Genomic DNA, 13,809 nt, shown 5'->3' on the forward strand with positions numbered 1-13,809 from the left:
TGTTAAAGCTAAGTGAGATGTTTAACATAACCCCCACCAGGAAGATTTTAAATCTATGAGAGATTAGAAAATATCTGGACAGGCATTAAAAAACGTGAAATTGCTAACAAAAACAAAAAATAAGCAATTAAACCAAACTTCTCATCTCTTATCACCAAAGTGTCAGTATTTTCTCCTTTATATAACATATGCAAAACTGGGTTTCGAAAGGTAATTCTTTCCTGACACTCTAGCCAGAGCTCCTGTGCACAGACGCTGCTTTGGGAAACAGGCGGTAGCCAGTTCAAAGCAGTCATCTGAGCAGGGAGCCGGAAACCATGCAAACGCATTTGAGTCAGATCGGGAGAACACGCATTTATTACTTTGTTCTGAAATTGCAGGCGGCGGCCTTCCTTCGTTCCCTCTCTTCTCTTTCTGGGGAGCAATGTCACAGGGTGGCTTATTCCCCCGGAGGGCCGGTAGGGGTGAGGGAGAAGTTAACATCGCTCGTCCCTTATCCGGGAGCCGTACTCTGAAGGTGCCCTGGGGCCCTTCCCCCTTTCTCCAAGGAGCCCAGGGACCCAGGCCTCAGTGTCAGAGAATCCGCCTTCCCCTGCCTGGGGACAGTTCCACTCCAGGAGCAACAAAACAGAACCAGGCACGCCTGCGAGCTTCAGGACCTGCTCTCCAAAGGTCCTGAAAAAGACTATATCCCACAAAAGAAGATAAAAAATGAGAGATCTTCCCAACCGTTCCCAAATATCTCCCTGAGGAACCCAATGTGCTCTTCAAAATAATTGTTTTCCAGATGGGAGCCTTTCTAAATAGAAAAGAATCGACATAATGAGATTGACAGATACAATGCTTGGATCGACATTTACCTGCTTGAGCCACACATTTGTTGTCATCAGCTGATTCTTTTCATCCTAAGAAAATGACAAGAAGATGTAAATTCAAATTAAGTGAAGTCGTGCTTTGGATTCTTTCTGTCGGAAAGACCTGAGTCTTACTTTTGAGGTATTCAAAGTGTAAATGATTCTCAACTTAAGAACAGTTAAATGGTACAGGATCCTAAAATTTTAGGCATGTTTCACTTAAATGAAAAATAATAATTAAAGCAAGTAGGAGTTCATCACGGCCATATTTATATAAAATTGCATAACCGAGAACGCGTGTTAAGGGTGCAAAATAGAACGAAACATGAGCTTTGCATGCTTTTCTAGAAGGCATCCTGGGGCATTGAGTCAGCAGGGGTGGGTGAGGGTGCGTGCTTGGTGGGGCAGGGGATTGGGGCAACATGGGAGGATTCTTCTGGGACTTTGGGGACCACAGCAGGATGATTCTGCAGAATGTGGGTTGTTAAAGTTTACTGATTTCCCAGGAATGCAATCACGGCAGCCCAACAGGAAATTAGCAGAGAATGTTAAAGTCTGGGTGAGGTCAGGGAAAAGCATGGGGTCCTTGGGGGATCCAGAAGGGTGATGGAGTCACCCAGGCACCCACTCCGGTGCCTGGATGGCATTGAATCAGCCCTGGGCTCAGTTGTCCCTTCCCTCCAGCCCCCACTCCTCACCCTGGGTGCTCCAGCAAACCCACCAGGGCAAGGCCCGTCCTGGCAACCACATCCACCCCCAGCAACAAGGTCCCCTACTAAGAGCGCTGCGATGAAGATTTATCCCGTGACGCTTCTCATTCTTTCCTTGGGTCATTTCACTGGCTCCTTGGGGCAGATTTTCTCCCACAGTAAGTTATTTTTAAAATTGAAATGGCAGACATGGGGAAAGAAAACAGAACAAAATCTTAGACTCACAAAGAGGTTAAGGAATGTGCGTTCCTTTTAGCTTTGTGCCAAGGATTACTCACCACATCTACGAGCTGAGATATTTTCAATCCAAAGTATACTTTTATGGTGTCATTAGCATTTAATACAGGGCGAACCCATTTCTGATAACCTTGGAATAAATCTCTGAGGAGGGCATCTTCATTTTCAGCTATTGAACTGAATCCCGCAGTGGCTTTAACCATCATGGAGGAACCTGAATTAACGGAAGAGGCATATTGGCTGGTTTAGCATCCTATGGCCTGAACCTGTATGTATTTCTAAACAGCCTAATTCAGCACAGGCAGTTTTGGGGATCGGGCTTCTCTTTAGCCATTCTCTATGCCCACAGCTAAAAGTAGGCTCTGTCAGTTACCCAGAGTTTCACTCTCTTCTCATGGGATTCTCCCATCGTGAGGTCAATAGCTTGACCCCAAGGGGATGGTCCACGGCCTCTCTGCGAGAGCCTAAGAAACACACTAATTTCAAGCTTTAACCCTCAAGTCGAAGAAATGGTTTAGAAATGAGTCTAGAGATAACTTTTGTTTCTTTTCAGTGCCATGCTATCAAATTTAAAACAAGGAAGCCCTTCGTTGTTGCTTTAAATAAAGCTCCTCTTTTCACATACTTACGACCCTACAAATATCCTATAACAACTCACTCCACTCTCTGCTTTACCATAGAAAATCTTTTTTTCCCACTGAGAGACACGATGGGCAGTGATCACATACAAGATACACCCCCAGATTTACCCAATCAAAACCTAAAGACTCTTAGCAGGAAGAAAAGCAAAATAGCACACCTCCCCTGGGGGTGCCTGAGGTCTGCTCTTCACTAAGGGAGCAGCATTCCAAGGTGTGGACTGGAAGGCTGCGGAGCGCTCTCTGCCCTCACATCTTTCTCTTCTGCTCTAGAAAGCATATTAAAATGCAAATGAGTGACAGAGAGAGGTGCAACCTTACATTTGCGCTTATTTAAAAAGCTAGCTGTTCTCAGACTTTGATACTTCCACTATTCTTAGTGAGCAGAGCTGCACTAGAGAGCAGGTCAGCTGGGTGGCACTCTGTAAGGGGCCCTAAAACCTTCCTGGAAATGGAGGAGGAGGGGGGAATTGAAATTCCCCTGAAGGCTTCTGAGGAAGAGGTGTTCACCTGCTCAGGCTGCGCTCGAAGAATTTCCCTGCCCCACATCCAGTCTTAACTTCCTTCAGTTACATCGCGACTTCAGCTGCTTCCCACCATCTCCACTGGTGCTGCCCTAACCACAAACTCCATCATCTCTCTCTTGGATTCGAGTGCTGCTTTCCAATTGCTTCCACTCCCGCCCTTTGACAGTCCATTTTCTGCCCAGCAGCTAGAGCCATCTCTTAAAAACAGAGGACAATTATGTCAGTTCCCTGCTCAAATCCACCAAATGCTTCCCACCAAACTTAGAAAAAACACCCCCAGTTCTTACCATGGTCTCCCGGGCCCTACGTGGCTCCTACCCTCTCCCACTCTGCCCTCAACCCATCTCCCAGTGCTGCAGGCCTATCTGCTCTTTCCAGAACATTCCATTAAGCTTCTGTTCTGGGGAGGCTCTTGCCCTAAAGATCCCTGCTCCTTTCCTTTGTCCCATCTTTGCTCCAATGTCATCTCCTTGAAGAGGTCATTCCAGGTTACTCCATCTAAAAATCCGCTTATGATATTCTGTCCCCTTATGATACTTTATCTTCCATCAGAGCACTTGATCTTATTATACGTTTATTGTCTGTCTGCCCTGCTAGAAAATGCAGCTCCAGGAAGCAGGGGCCTTGTCCGCCTCACTGCTGTCCCCCAGTTCCTGGGGCAGTGCCTGGCAGGTGTGGCTGCTGAGCCAATGGCTGCTGAGCGAACGACACTTGGGTAACAGTGCAGTCAGCTGCCTGGCTTTTGTTTGCTGAGTGGTGTTTGGAGGGTTTGGGCCAGAGATGAATTGCTCTGGAGAAAAGAGAAGTGAGGAGGCCACAGCTGTCCTTCTCCAGCCTGCCTCACCCAGGCAGCCCCTCCTCCAAAGAGAAGAATGCTGTTGGGGGCACTGCGGCAGACACACTAGTTACCGGCCAACAGCCATTGCCCTTTCTTCCTGGTAACAGAGGCTAAATTTATTCAGGAGTGCACAATGCCAGCTTAAAATGCTCCCCTCTCAGGCTCCCTCACAGCTAGGGATGGCTGTATGACACATGTGTGGCCAAGGAGGGTATTAACAGAAGCCACTGGGTGAGGTTTACAGGAAACATTGTTGAATAGGATGGACTCAACCCAACATGTACTTCCGCTTATACCCTTTTCCTTTCTACTTCTCTTGCCCGGAACTGGGACATGTTGTCTAGAGATTTGGCCACCTGAGCATTTTGCACGCCTGGTGAAGGCTACACACATAAGGTGGCCGAATAGATAGACAGGTGGAGACTGCATCCCTGTTAGCATGGTGACTGCCATGCCAGCCCTGGACTGCCCGCTTCCAAATTTCTTGATGGGTGAGAAAACACTCGCCTCTTTTGACTAAGCCACTGTAGCCACTGTTACCTGTGTCTGAGGCCAGTCCCAGCTTCTGAGAGCGCCAGAGTCCTGACCTTCCCCAAGAGACCTTGTGTCTCTGTTAACCCAGCAGGTACAAATACTGAAGACACCATCTCACAACAGATGGAGACACCCCAGGAAGGCTGAGACCAACTGAATAACGTCTGAGCCAATCCACACACACACGCTTCCGAGCTCAGACAACCCTGCGACCTTATAATTTTGGACCTATGTGAGGGAGCCTACCGAGGGTGGAGACTGCACCCTCGAACTTGGAAGTTTTCCTGTCACTTTGAAGGGAAGTGGAGTTGCACGTTGGCAGGGATCTTCTAAAATGATAACCCGGACATTCCCCAGATCTGTCACCCACAAAGCCACACCCTTTCCCAGGATCCAAAGGAAACAAGCAGGTCCGCTCTTGCAGGGACCTGTGTATTTTTCAACCTGTGTCGCCAGTGTCAGAGGGTGAGATGCCTGAATCGAGGGGGAAAAGCACAAATCTGTTCCGTTACCAACTGAAGGTTTGTTTCCCTTCAGATTCCCATGTGGCAGCCTAACCTCCAAGGTGACTGTATTTGGAGACGGGCCTGTAGGGAGGTAACGAAGGTTAACTGAGGTCATCAGGGTGGGGCCATCATCCCACGGAACTCATGAGAAGAGGAAAAGAGGCCAGAGACACTTCTCTCTCCGTCACCATGCAAACACTGAGGAAGACCACGTGAGGGCACAGCAAGAAAGCTGCTGTTCACGAGCCGGGAAGAGAGTCCTCACCAGAAACTGAATTTACCAGCATCTTTATCACGGATTTCTAGCCCCCAAAACTGTGAGAAAATAAATTGCTGTTAAGCCAGTCAGTCAGCGGCATTTTGCTATGACAGCCCAAGCTGACTAGCACAAATCTGTATTGACCTAAACTGACCTTACCAAAAGTGAATAAAGAAAAAGGCCAAAGGTTTAACACTTTCTGCCTAATATCTCCAAGCTTCCTGAATCTTCCCAAAGCAGAAGCTGAAGTCTCTGAGCCATTGGAGCAGACACAGACGACAGGCCTGGAGATGTTTCTGGCGTCCTTCTTGTAAAATAGAGCATGAGGAGGAAAGGCAAGGGCTTGCACCGGCTCATTGCGGCCAGGGGCTCCTTAAATATGTGACGATGTTTGCTGAGTGCACAGATGAAGGAATAAACGCTCAAAAGGCCACAAAAGGCACCTCTGTGCACAGGGGAAGGAGGCAGAGGCCGGGCCCACTGTTCTAGAGGACACAGAGTCACAGATACGTTCAGGGTTTCCAGGACACATGGTCTGTGTTTTAAAGAATAAATAAATTCCCGAAAAATTGTGTGTAAACTAAGTTTTTGCAAATGGACTTATATTTAAAATTCATTAGGCAAGGCCAACATATCAAGATACGTCTCAGCGACTCGTTGCCAAGTCAAGAAGCTGCTTTTGGAAGATGAGCGACCCCCTGCCGTGGGCGCTTGGAGTTTTCAAAGTCAGCTTCCCGAGGGAGGGATGGGAGATCATTTGTATTCGTAAATAATTTCAGCATTAATTAAAGAGAAAGGAAATGTGAAATGACAAAGAAGTGAAGGCAAGAGAGCTGGAAAGGACCTCCAAGATTATCTAAGCCCCTCCTTTTACAAGGGAAGATCCTGGGGTACGCAGAGGGGAAGTGGCTTGCCCAGGATCACCCAGCGAATGAGCAGCAGGTGTGGTCTTCTGACCCTCTGGTCAGCCACCTTTCCACCAGCCCATGAGGTTCTTTGAGGATTGAAGACGCAAAAGACTGTTGCCTCCACTATGATCTCTTTCCTGCCTCATAAAAACTCTTCCAGCAACTCTCTTCTCTGAACATATGTCTGTTGTTATTGCTGTTTTCGTTGCTGTGTTGTTGTTAGCATTACATTTTCCCAAATTCTTCACTGTTGTTTAAAGCAATCTGCTACCCGGAAGAATCCTAAACCAGGTCATCTTTGTTTGGTCGTAGGGGGACACTCCACAGTGCGACAGTGCTCTGTAACCCTACTCGAATCTCGCTGTGTGCAGCTGGCATCCAGCAGACTGCTTTGCCCAGGGGCCCCTTGACTGGGCCCCCCCGGGTCACTCTCCTTGGAGGTGGACACCCAGTGCTTTGCTGAGGGAGCGGTCCTGCTTCAGAACTGACCAAGGACTCCCATGTTCTCTTGTTTTGGGTCCTGCTTTGCAACACACTCAGTCTAGTGCCTATCTTCAGAGGATGTGTGCTACCTATCAAAGCTTTTCGCCATCTCTTTTAGTAAAGAAGGAATTTTGTTCCTTCCATAAACCCCAGTTCTCCTCTCTCTACTTAATCTTCGTCTCAGGTTTCTTTGTCAAAATCTTTCCCTTAGGACTAGACAAGCAACTCCACAGGCAGAGAGCAAGAAAAGGAAAAACCAGCTGGAGAGCACACGCAAGTGATTCCGACAGACAGACACATACACAGAGATGGTGAGCACTCTGCTGATTCTAGTTATTTCCTCCACGAGGGACCCAGGCTGGGAAAGTGCTCCAGAGGGCACACTGCTCTGGGCTCAGAGTGCTGGGTCTCTTGCCAAACATGTCACTTGTTAGAACGAGAACCCAACAAATATTTATTTAACACTGAGAGGCAGTGGGGTCAGGTCTAGAGACATGAGTTCTGGTCCTGATTCCAAGCTGTGTAATCTTAAGCAAGGCATTTAACCTCTCCCCAAAAAATCGGGAGGGGATGATTGCTAAGGCTCCTAGCAACTCATACGTCCCGTGCGTCCATGATCTTTACGTCCATGAAACAGCCACAAAATGTGAACTACTTGTGCCAGATATTCGCTGTTTCAAAGATACAAAAGACAGCCCAAGTTTAAGATGCGCCATTGATTGCAGAACAGCCCTCTCTCCTGGCTGCCATTTACTGCAACAGAGAAAGCGTCCAGGTAAAGGGGAATAAAGCCATCCGGGGACTGGACGGGACTCCCTCCCTGTGAGGAGGGTGGGGCTCACTCAACCCCAGGAAGTGGGATCATGAGAGACTCGGATGAGGTGCCCAGCATGAGCTTGAGACAAGGGAATTTTTCTTTGGCACCTATGACTTGACCTTCTAGATCATGCTTCCTTTCCTTTCTTCAGGCTCTCAGACCTCTACTCTCTTCTACCCCCATAGCAACACCCACTTTCAGGAAAATTTTGACAAACTCACTCACACCGAGGTATAAATAACTGAGAAGACTTACTAGATGAAATTTCCCATGATTATTTATGGTTTTATTGAAGACAGCACCATTGGATTAGCCAGGAGAGGAAAGAAATAATTGAAGAATTTCAAACCTCAGCAAGTATGTTTGGGAGAGGCATATTTTTTGTTTTGACACCTTGTGGTATGTTTTGGTTTTGCCTTCCATTATCACCACCTGTCCAAAAAAAATCATACCACAGATATGGTAGCCTCTTCTGTCAACACATAGAGTGAGCCCTCAGGGTGAAATCAAATAATAAATATTTACTGGATTCTTGCTAGAGAGTTTATTAGGACGACTTTTTAAATTCCCTCTTGTTTCCCACACGCTGGAACCATTCCTAGGATACGGGAGGTCCTCAATAAATATTTACTGAATGAATAAACACGCGTCATCATGTGGTAAGAGTGATGGGAAGATGAATAAGACACAGTCCCTATTTCTGGGAGCAGACACAAACACAGAGAGCATGAATTAGCAATATAAGAGCTGTCGCACGGCCATACACAATTATCCTTTTCACCAACGCAAAAACATAAAAATGAGCAGTTGCCCCCAGCAGTTTGAAAAAGATAGTTTCGTATAACAAAAAGAAACTACTTTCTTTGCAATGAGTAGTAAAGTTAAAGAACTTAAGGAAAAGTGGTAAGATCTGAAAACAGAAATAAACTCCAATGGATCTAGAAATATTCACAAATGTGAGTTACCCCATAGATTTATTCCAGATCTGTGGCAGATGTGTACAGCTCAGTACACATTCCCAAACTCCTGCAGCCTACACAGTGGATAACAAGGACCAGGCTCTCTCTAATTCCAACTTTCTCACATATCCGCTACCGTGCGCAGAGGAGGATGAAAGGTGAACCAAGAGGGTTTAAGCTAACTCCCCCTGCCAGCCAGGGAGATGATTTCTCTGGGGAAAGAACAGTAAGAATTAATTCTCTCATGGTAAATAGAATATTCTAGCAAATTAAGGCAGAAAGACATTAGACACATGTACATTAATCGTATGCTAAAACACAGAAGTTGATTTTTATTTTCATCATTGCCAAATTGCATCGAAGACTTTGCAGAGATCCAGTCTTGTGGTATTTGAAAGTGGGTTCGATGCTCTGTGCACTTAGAAACTTCTGTTTGTTTTCGAGTGTTTGGAACGAGCAAAGGCTACATGTTTAATACATGATAATGTTCAGGAGGGGAACATTAGGCCCTGCGACTTGTGATCCAGGATTTATTTCAGGGCTTGGGCAAATATCTTAGTGCCTCTGGTTCTCCATCTGAAAGTTCCAACAATTACATGTGGCAAAAACACTAGTGAGAAACAAATGCAGTTGCTAATGGAACAACACTGCTTTCTCACGCTCTGGCTCCTGGCTCTAGATGGTTTCTGGTGCAAAGAGAAGAGCTTTCTATTCTCAAGTTACAAAAAAAGTGAAATGATTCCCAAACCCAGAAAACTTTCAGGTGTAAATGACCACTTTTTCCTAAACTTTTTGGATTTTTCTTCCTTTTTCCCTTTCCCTTTGTTCCCTCTCCTGCTCTCTCCATCTCTCTCCTGTTATTTGTCTTGTTTCTTTATTAAGAATTCCTCTATTTTCCATTGGATAATAGTCACATAAAACTCACACATGTTCATAGACATTTGATATATATTTTTGTTTAATTGTGATATACAAACATACTAAATCTACCTACATACACAAATTTATGAAAGTATTTATATAGATCTACAGGATACATTGGACAAAATTAAATATCTACACACAGATTTAATGATTATTAGCAGATATGACAAAAATGTTGATATAGTAAATTTCTATGTCAAATAATTTAACAATTCTCTGAGTAAGATTCAGTGCATTTGGTAACACTTTTCCTGCTTTTATATCTTCCTACCAAGCTCATATGATTCAAAAGGAATAACACAATCAATGACAAAAGCATAAACGTTATGGAATTCATAGATATGCTTTCTTTAGCAATATATAGATTTCAGAGAATTACTCATTGGAGCCACATTTCAAAGGTTAACTTAAGATACCTAAATATTACATTTTGTAATTCTAACTTTATCAACACCAGAGTTTCACCTCTCTTGCTTAAATAATTCTACAATTACAAAGTTTTAATTTAATTTAATCTGGGCTTACCTGGGGGGGTGGCACCAAGGACAATGAGCACCAGGATGAAGTCTGCCAGCGTCATGATGTCAGTTTTAGAGAGACGGTTTCTTCCTTTTTCTAACAACGGAGTCTTTCCATTGGAAAGGGGGGCTTTGAAAAGAAAATGCAGTGTTTCAAAGTCCGAAGTAGAAGGCAAGGGGAACGTAGACACCTGAAGTGGGAGAAAATCGTCTCAGACCATCTCGCCCGAGTGCGGTGCTGCTTCAAGTACACTTCATTGATTTCCAGTCAGCTGTCAGATCGTGTAAGTCCAAGAAATATCTCTGGGTCCTAACTCCTGACTTATTAATTTACTCTCTTGCAAAGAGATGCAGAGCAACAGAGAAAGGATGAAGCTAGACAACTTCCGAATGTTCTGTGGTATTTTTCTTACGGTTGGAGATCTGCGTAAAGAAGAAAAACTGCATTTTAGGACATGCATCATTTTCTCATACACATTATTCCTCTATTATCTTTTCATTTTGGACTTGGAGCTTAAGAATAATGAATATGAATGTGCAAACTTCCAGCTATAAAAGAAATAAGTCATGAGATGTAATGTACAGCATGGTGACGACAGTTAATAATACTGTATTGTATGTTTGAAAGTTGCTAAAAGAGTAGATCTTAAAAGTTCTCATCACAAGAAAAAATTATTTATTTATTTTTAAAGATTGGCGCCTGAGCTAACATCTGTTGCCAATCTTTTTTTTTTCCCTTCTTCTCCCCAAAAGTCTCCCAGTGCACCGTTGTATACTCCAGTTGTAGGTCCTTCTGGTTGTGGCATGTGGGACGCCGCCTCAGCATGGCCTGATGAGTGGTGCCATGTCCGCACCCAGGATCCGAACCTGGCGAAACCCTGGGCCGCCAAAGCAGAGTACACGAACTTAACCACTCAGCCACGGGGTAGGCCCCAGGAAAAAATAATTTTGTAATGATGCATGGCGATGGATGTTAACTAGACTTATTGTGGTGAGGATTTCACAATATATACAAATATCGAATTACATGTGGTACATCTAAAACTAATAGAATGCTATACATCAATTATATCTCACTAAAAAAAAAAAGAGGATAATGAACATGTCCTTTAGCTCTCTCATCTAATGGTTCTCCCATATTTTAACGTCAGAGCATCCTCTGTGGTTCCCTTGAGCCCACCGGGTCCACCTTACCCTTCCTATATGAGAAAGGATGGGGGGTTAGTCTTGTTTTGTGTCACTTATGGGACTTGGGGACTGATAATGACATTCTTTCTTTGATGCACTTTCTTCACAGTGGATCAGATTCTCATCTCGCTCAGCGCTGTCCACACCCAGAGGGCCCCTAATAAATGCACATCAAATGAACGGGCAAGTGTAAGTTAGGGCTGAGGAGAGGCCAGGTGGGAGCAGGGTTACCTGGACGGGGACGAGGGCACTGTTGAACTTGACTTGAGCAACACTGATTTAACCAATTTTAACACTTCTCAGTGACATCTCATTAAGGCCCCACTGTGTACCAACTTTCCAAGCACCAGCTGGTGCTGAGTAAACTACCAACATATAATGAAAAGAGCCCCAGCCTAGGAGGCAGGACTGTCCCTTCCTCATGCCCCACCTCTCTGTGCTGCTCAGAGAACCCCTCACACCACGTGGCTGCTTACCCGCCTGCCTGTCTCCCATACTAGACCGAGGGCTCCCGAGGAAGGATGAGGACACTGTGTTCTCTCATCCCTGTTTCATCAGTGCCTATCACTGCAAATTCTTAAGAACGTTGCTTGAATGAAAGAAGGAAGGAAACAATGAGACACTGATTGCCTATCCCAGTGAATTGTGTTCCAGGCCCACAGCGAGTTGACAACTGTCCCAGGAATAAATCAGCCACTAACCCAGGGGGGCAGGAAGGAGCGCCTTTCATTATTTTCAATAAATCAAGTAAAATGAAGCTTGCCATTCCACTGAGCTGGCAGGACATTCACTCTCAGTCATTTCAGGAGCTCCATCCCCTTCCCCAGAGTGGGGAAAGAATCGGGAAGGCTTTGGTGGTCCTCCAAGCACACGGAAGACCCTGTAACCTCCAGTCCATCTGGACCACAGCAGAGGGGTCAGCGGCCAGCCACGTGGCCCCTTGGAAGCGACAGCTCTGCTACCCACTGCCTGGCCAAACGCCCAGGCCTTGGCCAGGACTGGAAGTCTGGGCGGCAGGATCCCCCTCTGAGCTTCCACTGAGCCGCTGCCTCCGAGCATAGCCACTTCCACACGGTGCTGCCGCCGCAGCACGGCCCTGGCTGCCAGAGGGACCAGCCAGCCTCTGGGAGCTTCTCCCCATCTCTCTTTATAGCCTCCTTTCTCCCCCAAAAGACACTCACCTCGTCTCCCCCCTCTGCAGACCTCAAATAATCTTGTCAGTGAGTTTTGACTTTCGTGAAGGCAGACGTTGAACAAGCAGGGAGAGACGTCTTTAAGCAGCTTCTGCTTTTGGTCTCTATAAACTTAAGGAGGCTAGCTCCTTTCTTGGAAAATGGAGGGGAAAAAAACCACACAAAGAAGAAAATACAAATTCTTATCTCAAAAAATCATCCTGCTCTGAGCCAGTGTGCGCTTTCACCCTCCCCTGTATGGATGCAAATAATTCGTAATCAATCCATAAATCAAAATTTGGGGTGAGTTTATTATGAACCAGAGCTGAGGCCTATAGCCTGGGGGCCTTTCTTCTCCAAGGAATGAAGCACACCCAAGAAGTGGGGTGGACAGAGAGGTTACATACCATCTTAGAACAAAGAGCCTAGATCACATGTGACAGGAATGTCTCTTTTACTACTGTCACGAGGTGCTGAGCTGGCACAGCAGCTCAGTGGTCAGCAGGTCAGTGGTCATAAGGTGAGCACAGCAGGTTAATAATTAATCCTTAGTTTCTAGGAAGAGATGCTTATCCTTAAGGAAATGTCGATGTGGCAGGAAACCACATCCCTATCTTTAAGGGCATCATTCTTGTCTCTGAGACATTGTGAATGTTTAAAGCAGATATACAGTGCATGCTCAACAGGCCACGTCAGGCCCTTTTGGAAAAACAAGGCCAGGCTGAATTAGTTTTACACTAAATGGCTCCCTCGTGTACTCCAGTAAATAGTACTGCTTTTCATTTATGCATCACCTGTTCCATAACCAGGTGATAAACATCAGCTGGGCAGCTGCCTGGGGTGTGGTTGTATCCATCAAAGCAGAAATAATCAGAAGGGCTCCATTATCAACGGAGGCTAAGCTTGCCTGCAAGGACCCCCGAGCAAACCCCTGCTCGTCATCAGTGTCCTAGCGCTGGTGGGAGGGAGAGTGAGCTCTCGTTCCCACATCTGCGGAATGCTGCCCAGACGACTTCACATGAACTCCTGAGAGCGACAAAAACAAACCGGAGGTGAGAGAAAATAGATGCACTTCCAAGTGAAGACGTAGAAATCATGTTGAGCACTTTTTAAATTGTGAAAGGAGTATAATCGTAACAGTAAATTTAAAAACACTCGTAATCCATCTTCCTAGTCTACCCTCCATCACAATCTTGGTCTGTTTCCTACCACACACACATGCCTTCTTGTGCTCCTGTGCATACACTCAGAAGCACAAACGCACACACACAAAATCGTATAGCTTTTATCTAGCGTTCATACAAGTTTATCTTTCAACTAAACTGTTACTATTTATAACATAAAACACCACCACCAAAAAGGAGAATGTTTTGACATCAATTTTGAGAAAAGAAGAAACTTTAAGTTATTTCATGATCTCTAGGGAGACAAAAGGCAAAATTGGGGATGGTTCCATAGGACAACTGAGTGGATTCAGAGCTGGTTGAGCAGCCACCAGAATAAGGTCTCTAAGTGGCGTTCTCCCCTACGGCAGCGCGGCTGTGACTCATTTAACATCTCTCTCTCTCTCTCTCTCTCTCTCTCTCTCTCTCTCTCTCTCTCTCGAGTGCTTTCTTAAAGTCATGGAAGATATGCTTATCAGATTTGCAAACACACAAAATAAGGGGATCAACTTGACTGCTGAGGTCGCTTCCTATACTGAACTGCACAACCTTGTCATCCACTGTGTGCGACAGA

The 13,809-nt window shown here is 45.5% G+C and overlaps 1 protein-coding gene across 1 annotated transcript in view; it reads right to left on the reverse strand.

Annotated features, from left to right (window-relative positions):
* Positions 1 to 13,809, reverse strand: part of CHRNB3 (cholinergic receptor nicotinic beta 3 subunit) — a 33,278-nt gene that overhangs the window by 18,165 nt on the left and 1,304 nt on the right. The window contains exons 2-4 of the mRNA XM_008507102.2: positions 9,720 to 10,135; positions 1,843 to 2,015; positions 861 to 905 (exon numbers count right to left, since the gene is read on the reverse strand). Coding sequence (XP_008505324.2) covers positions 861 to 905; positions 1,843 to 2,015; positions 9,720 to 9,774 — 273 coding nt within the window. The 5' untranslated portion in view covers positions 9,775 to 10,135. The remainder of the gene's footprint in view (positions 1 to 860; positions 906 to 1,842; positions 2,016 to 9,719; positions 10,136 to 13,809) is intronic.

Source organism: Equus przewalskii, chromosome 28, assembly GCF_037783145.1.
Source record: "Equus przewalskii isolate Varuska chromosome 28, EquPr2, whole genome shotgun sequence".
In the NCBI taxonomy this organism is placed as follows: Eukaryota; Metazoa; Chordata; class Mammalia; order Perissodactyla; family Equidae; genus Equus; species Equus przewalskii.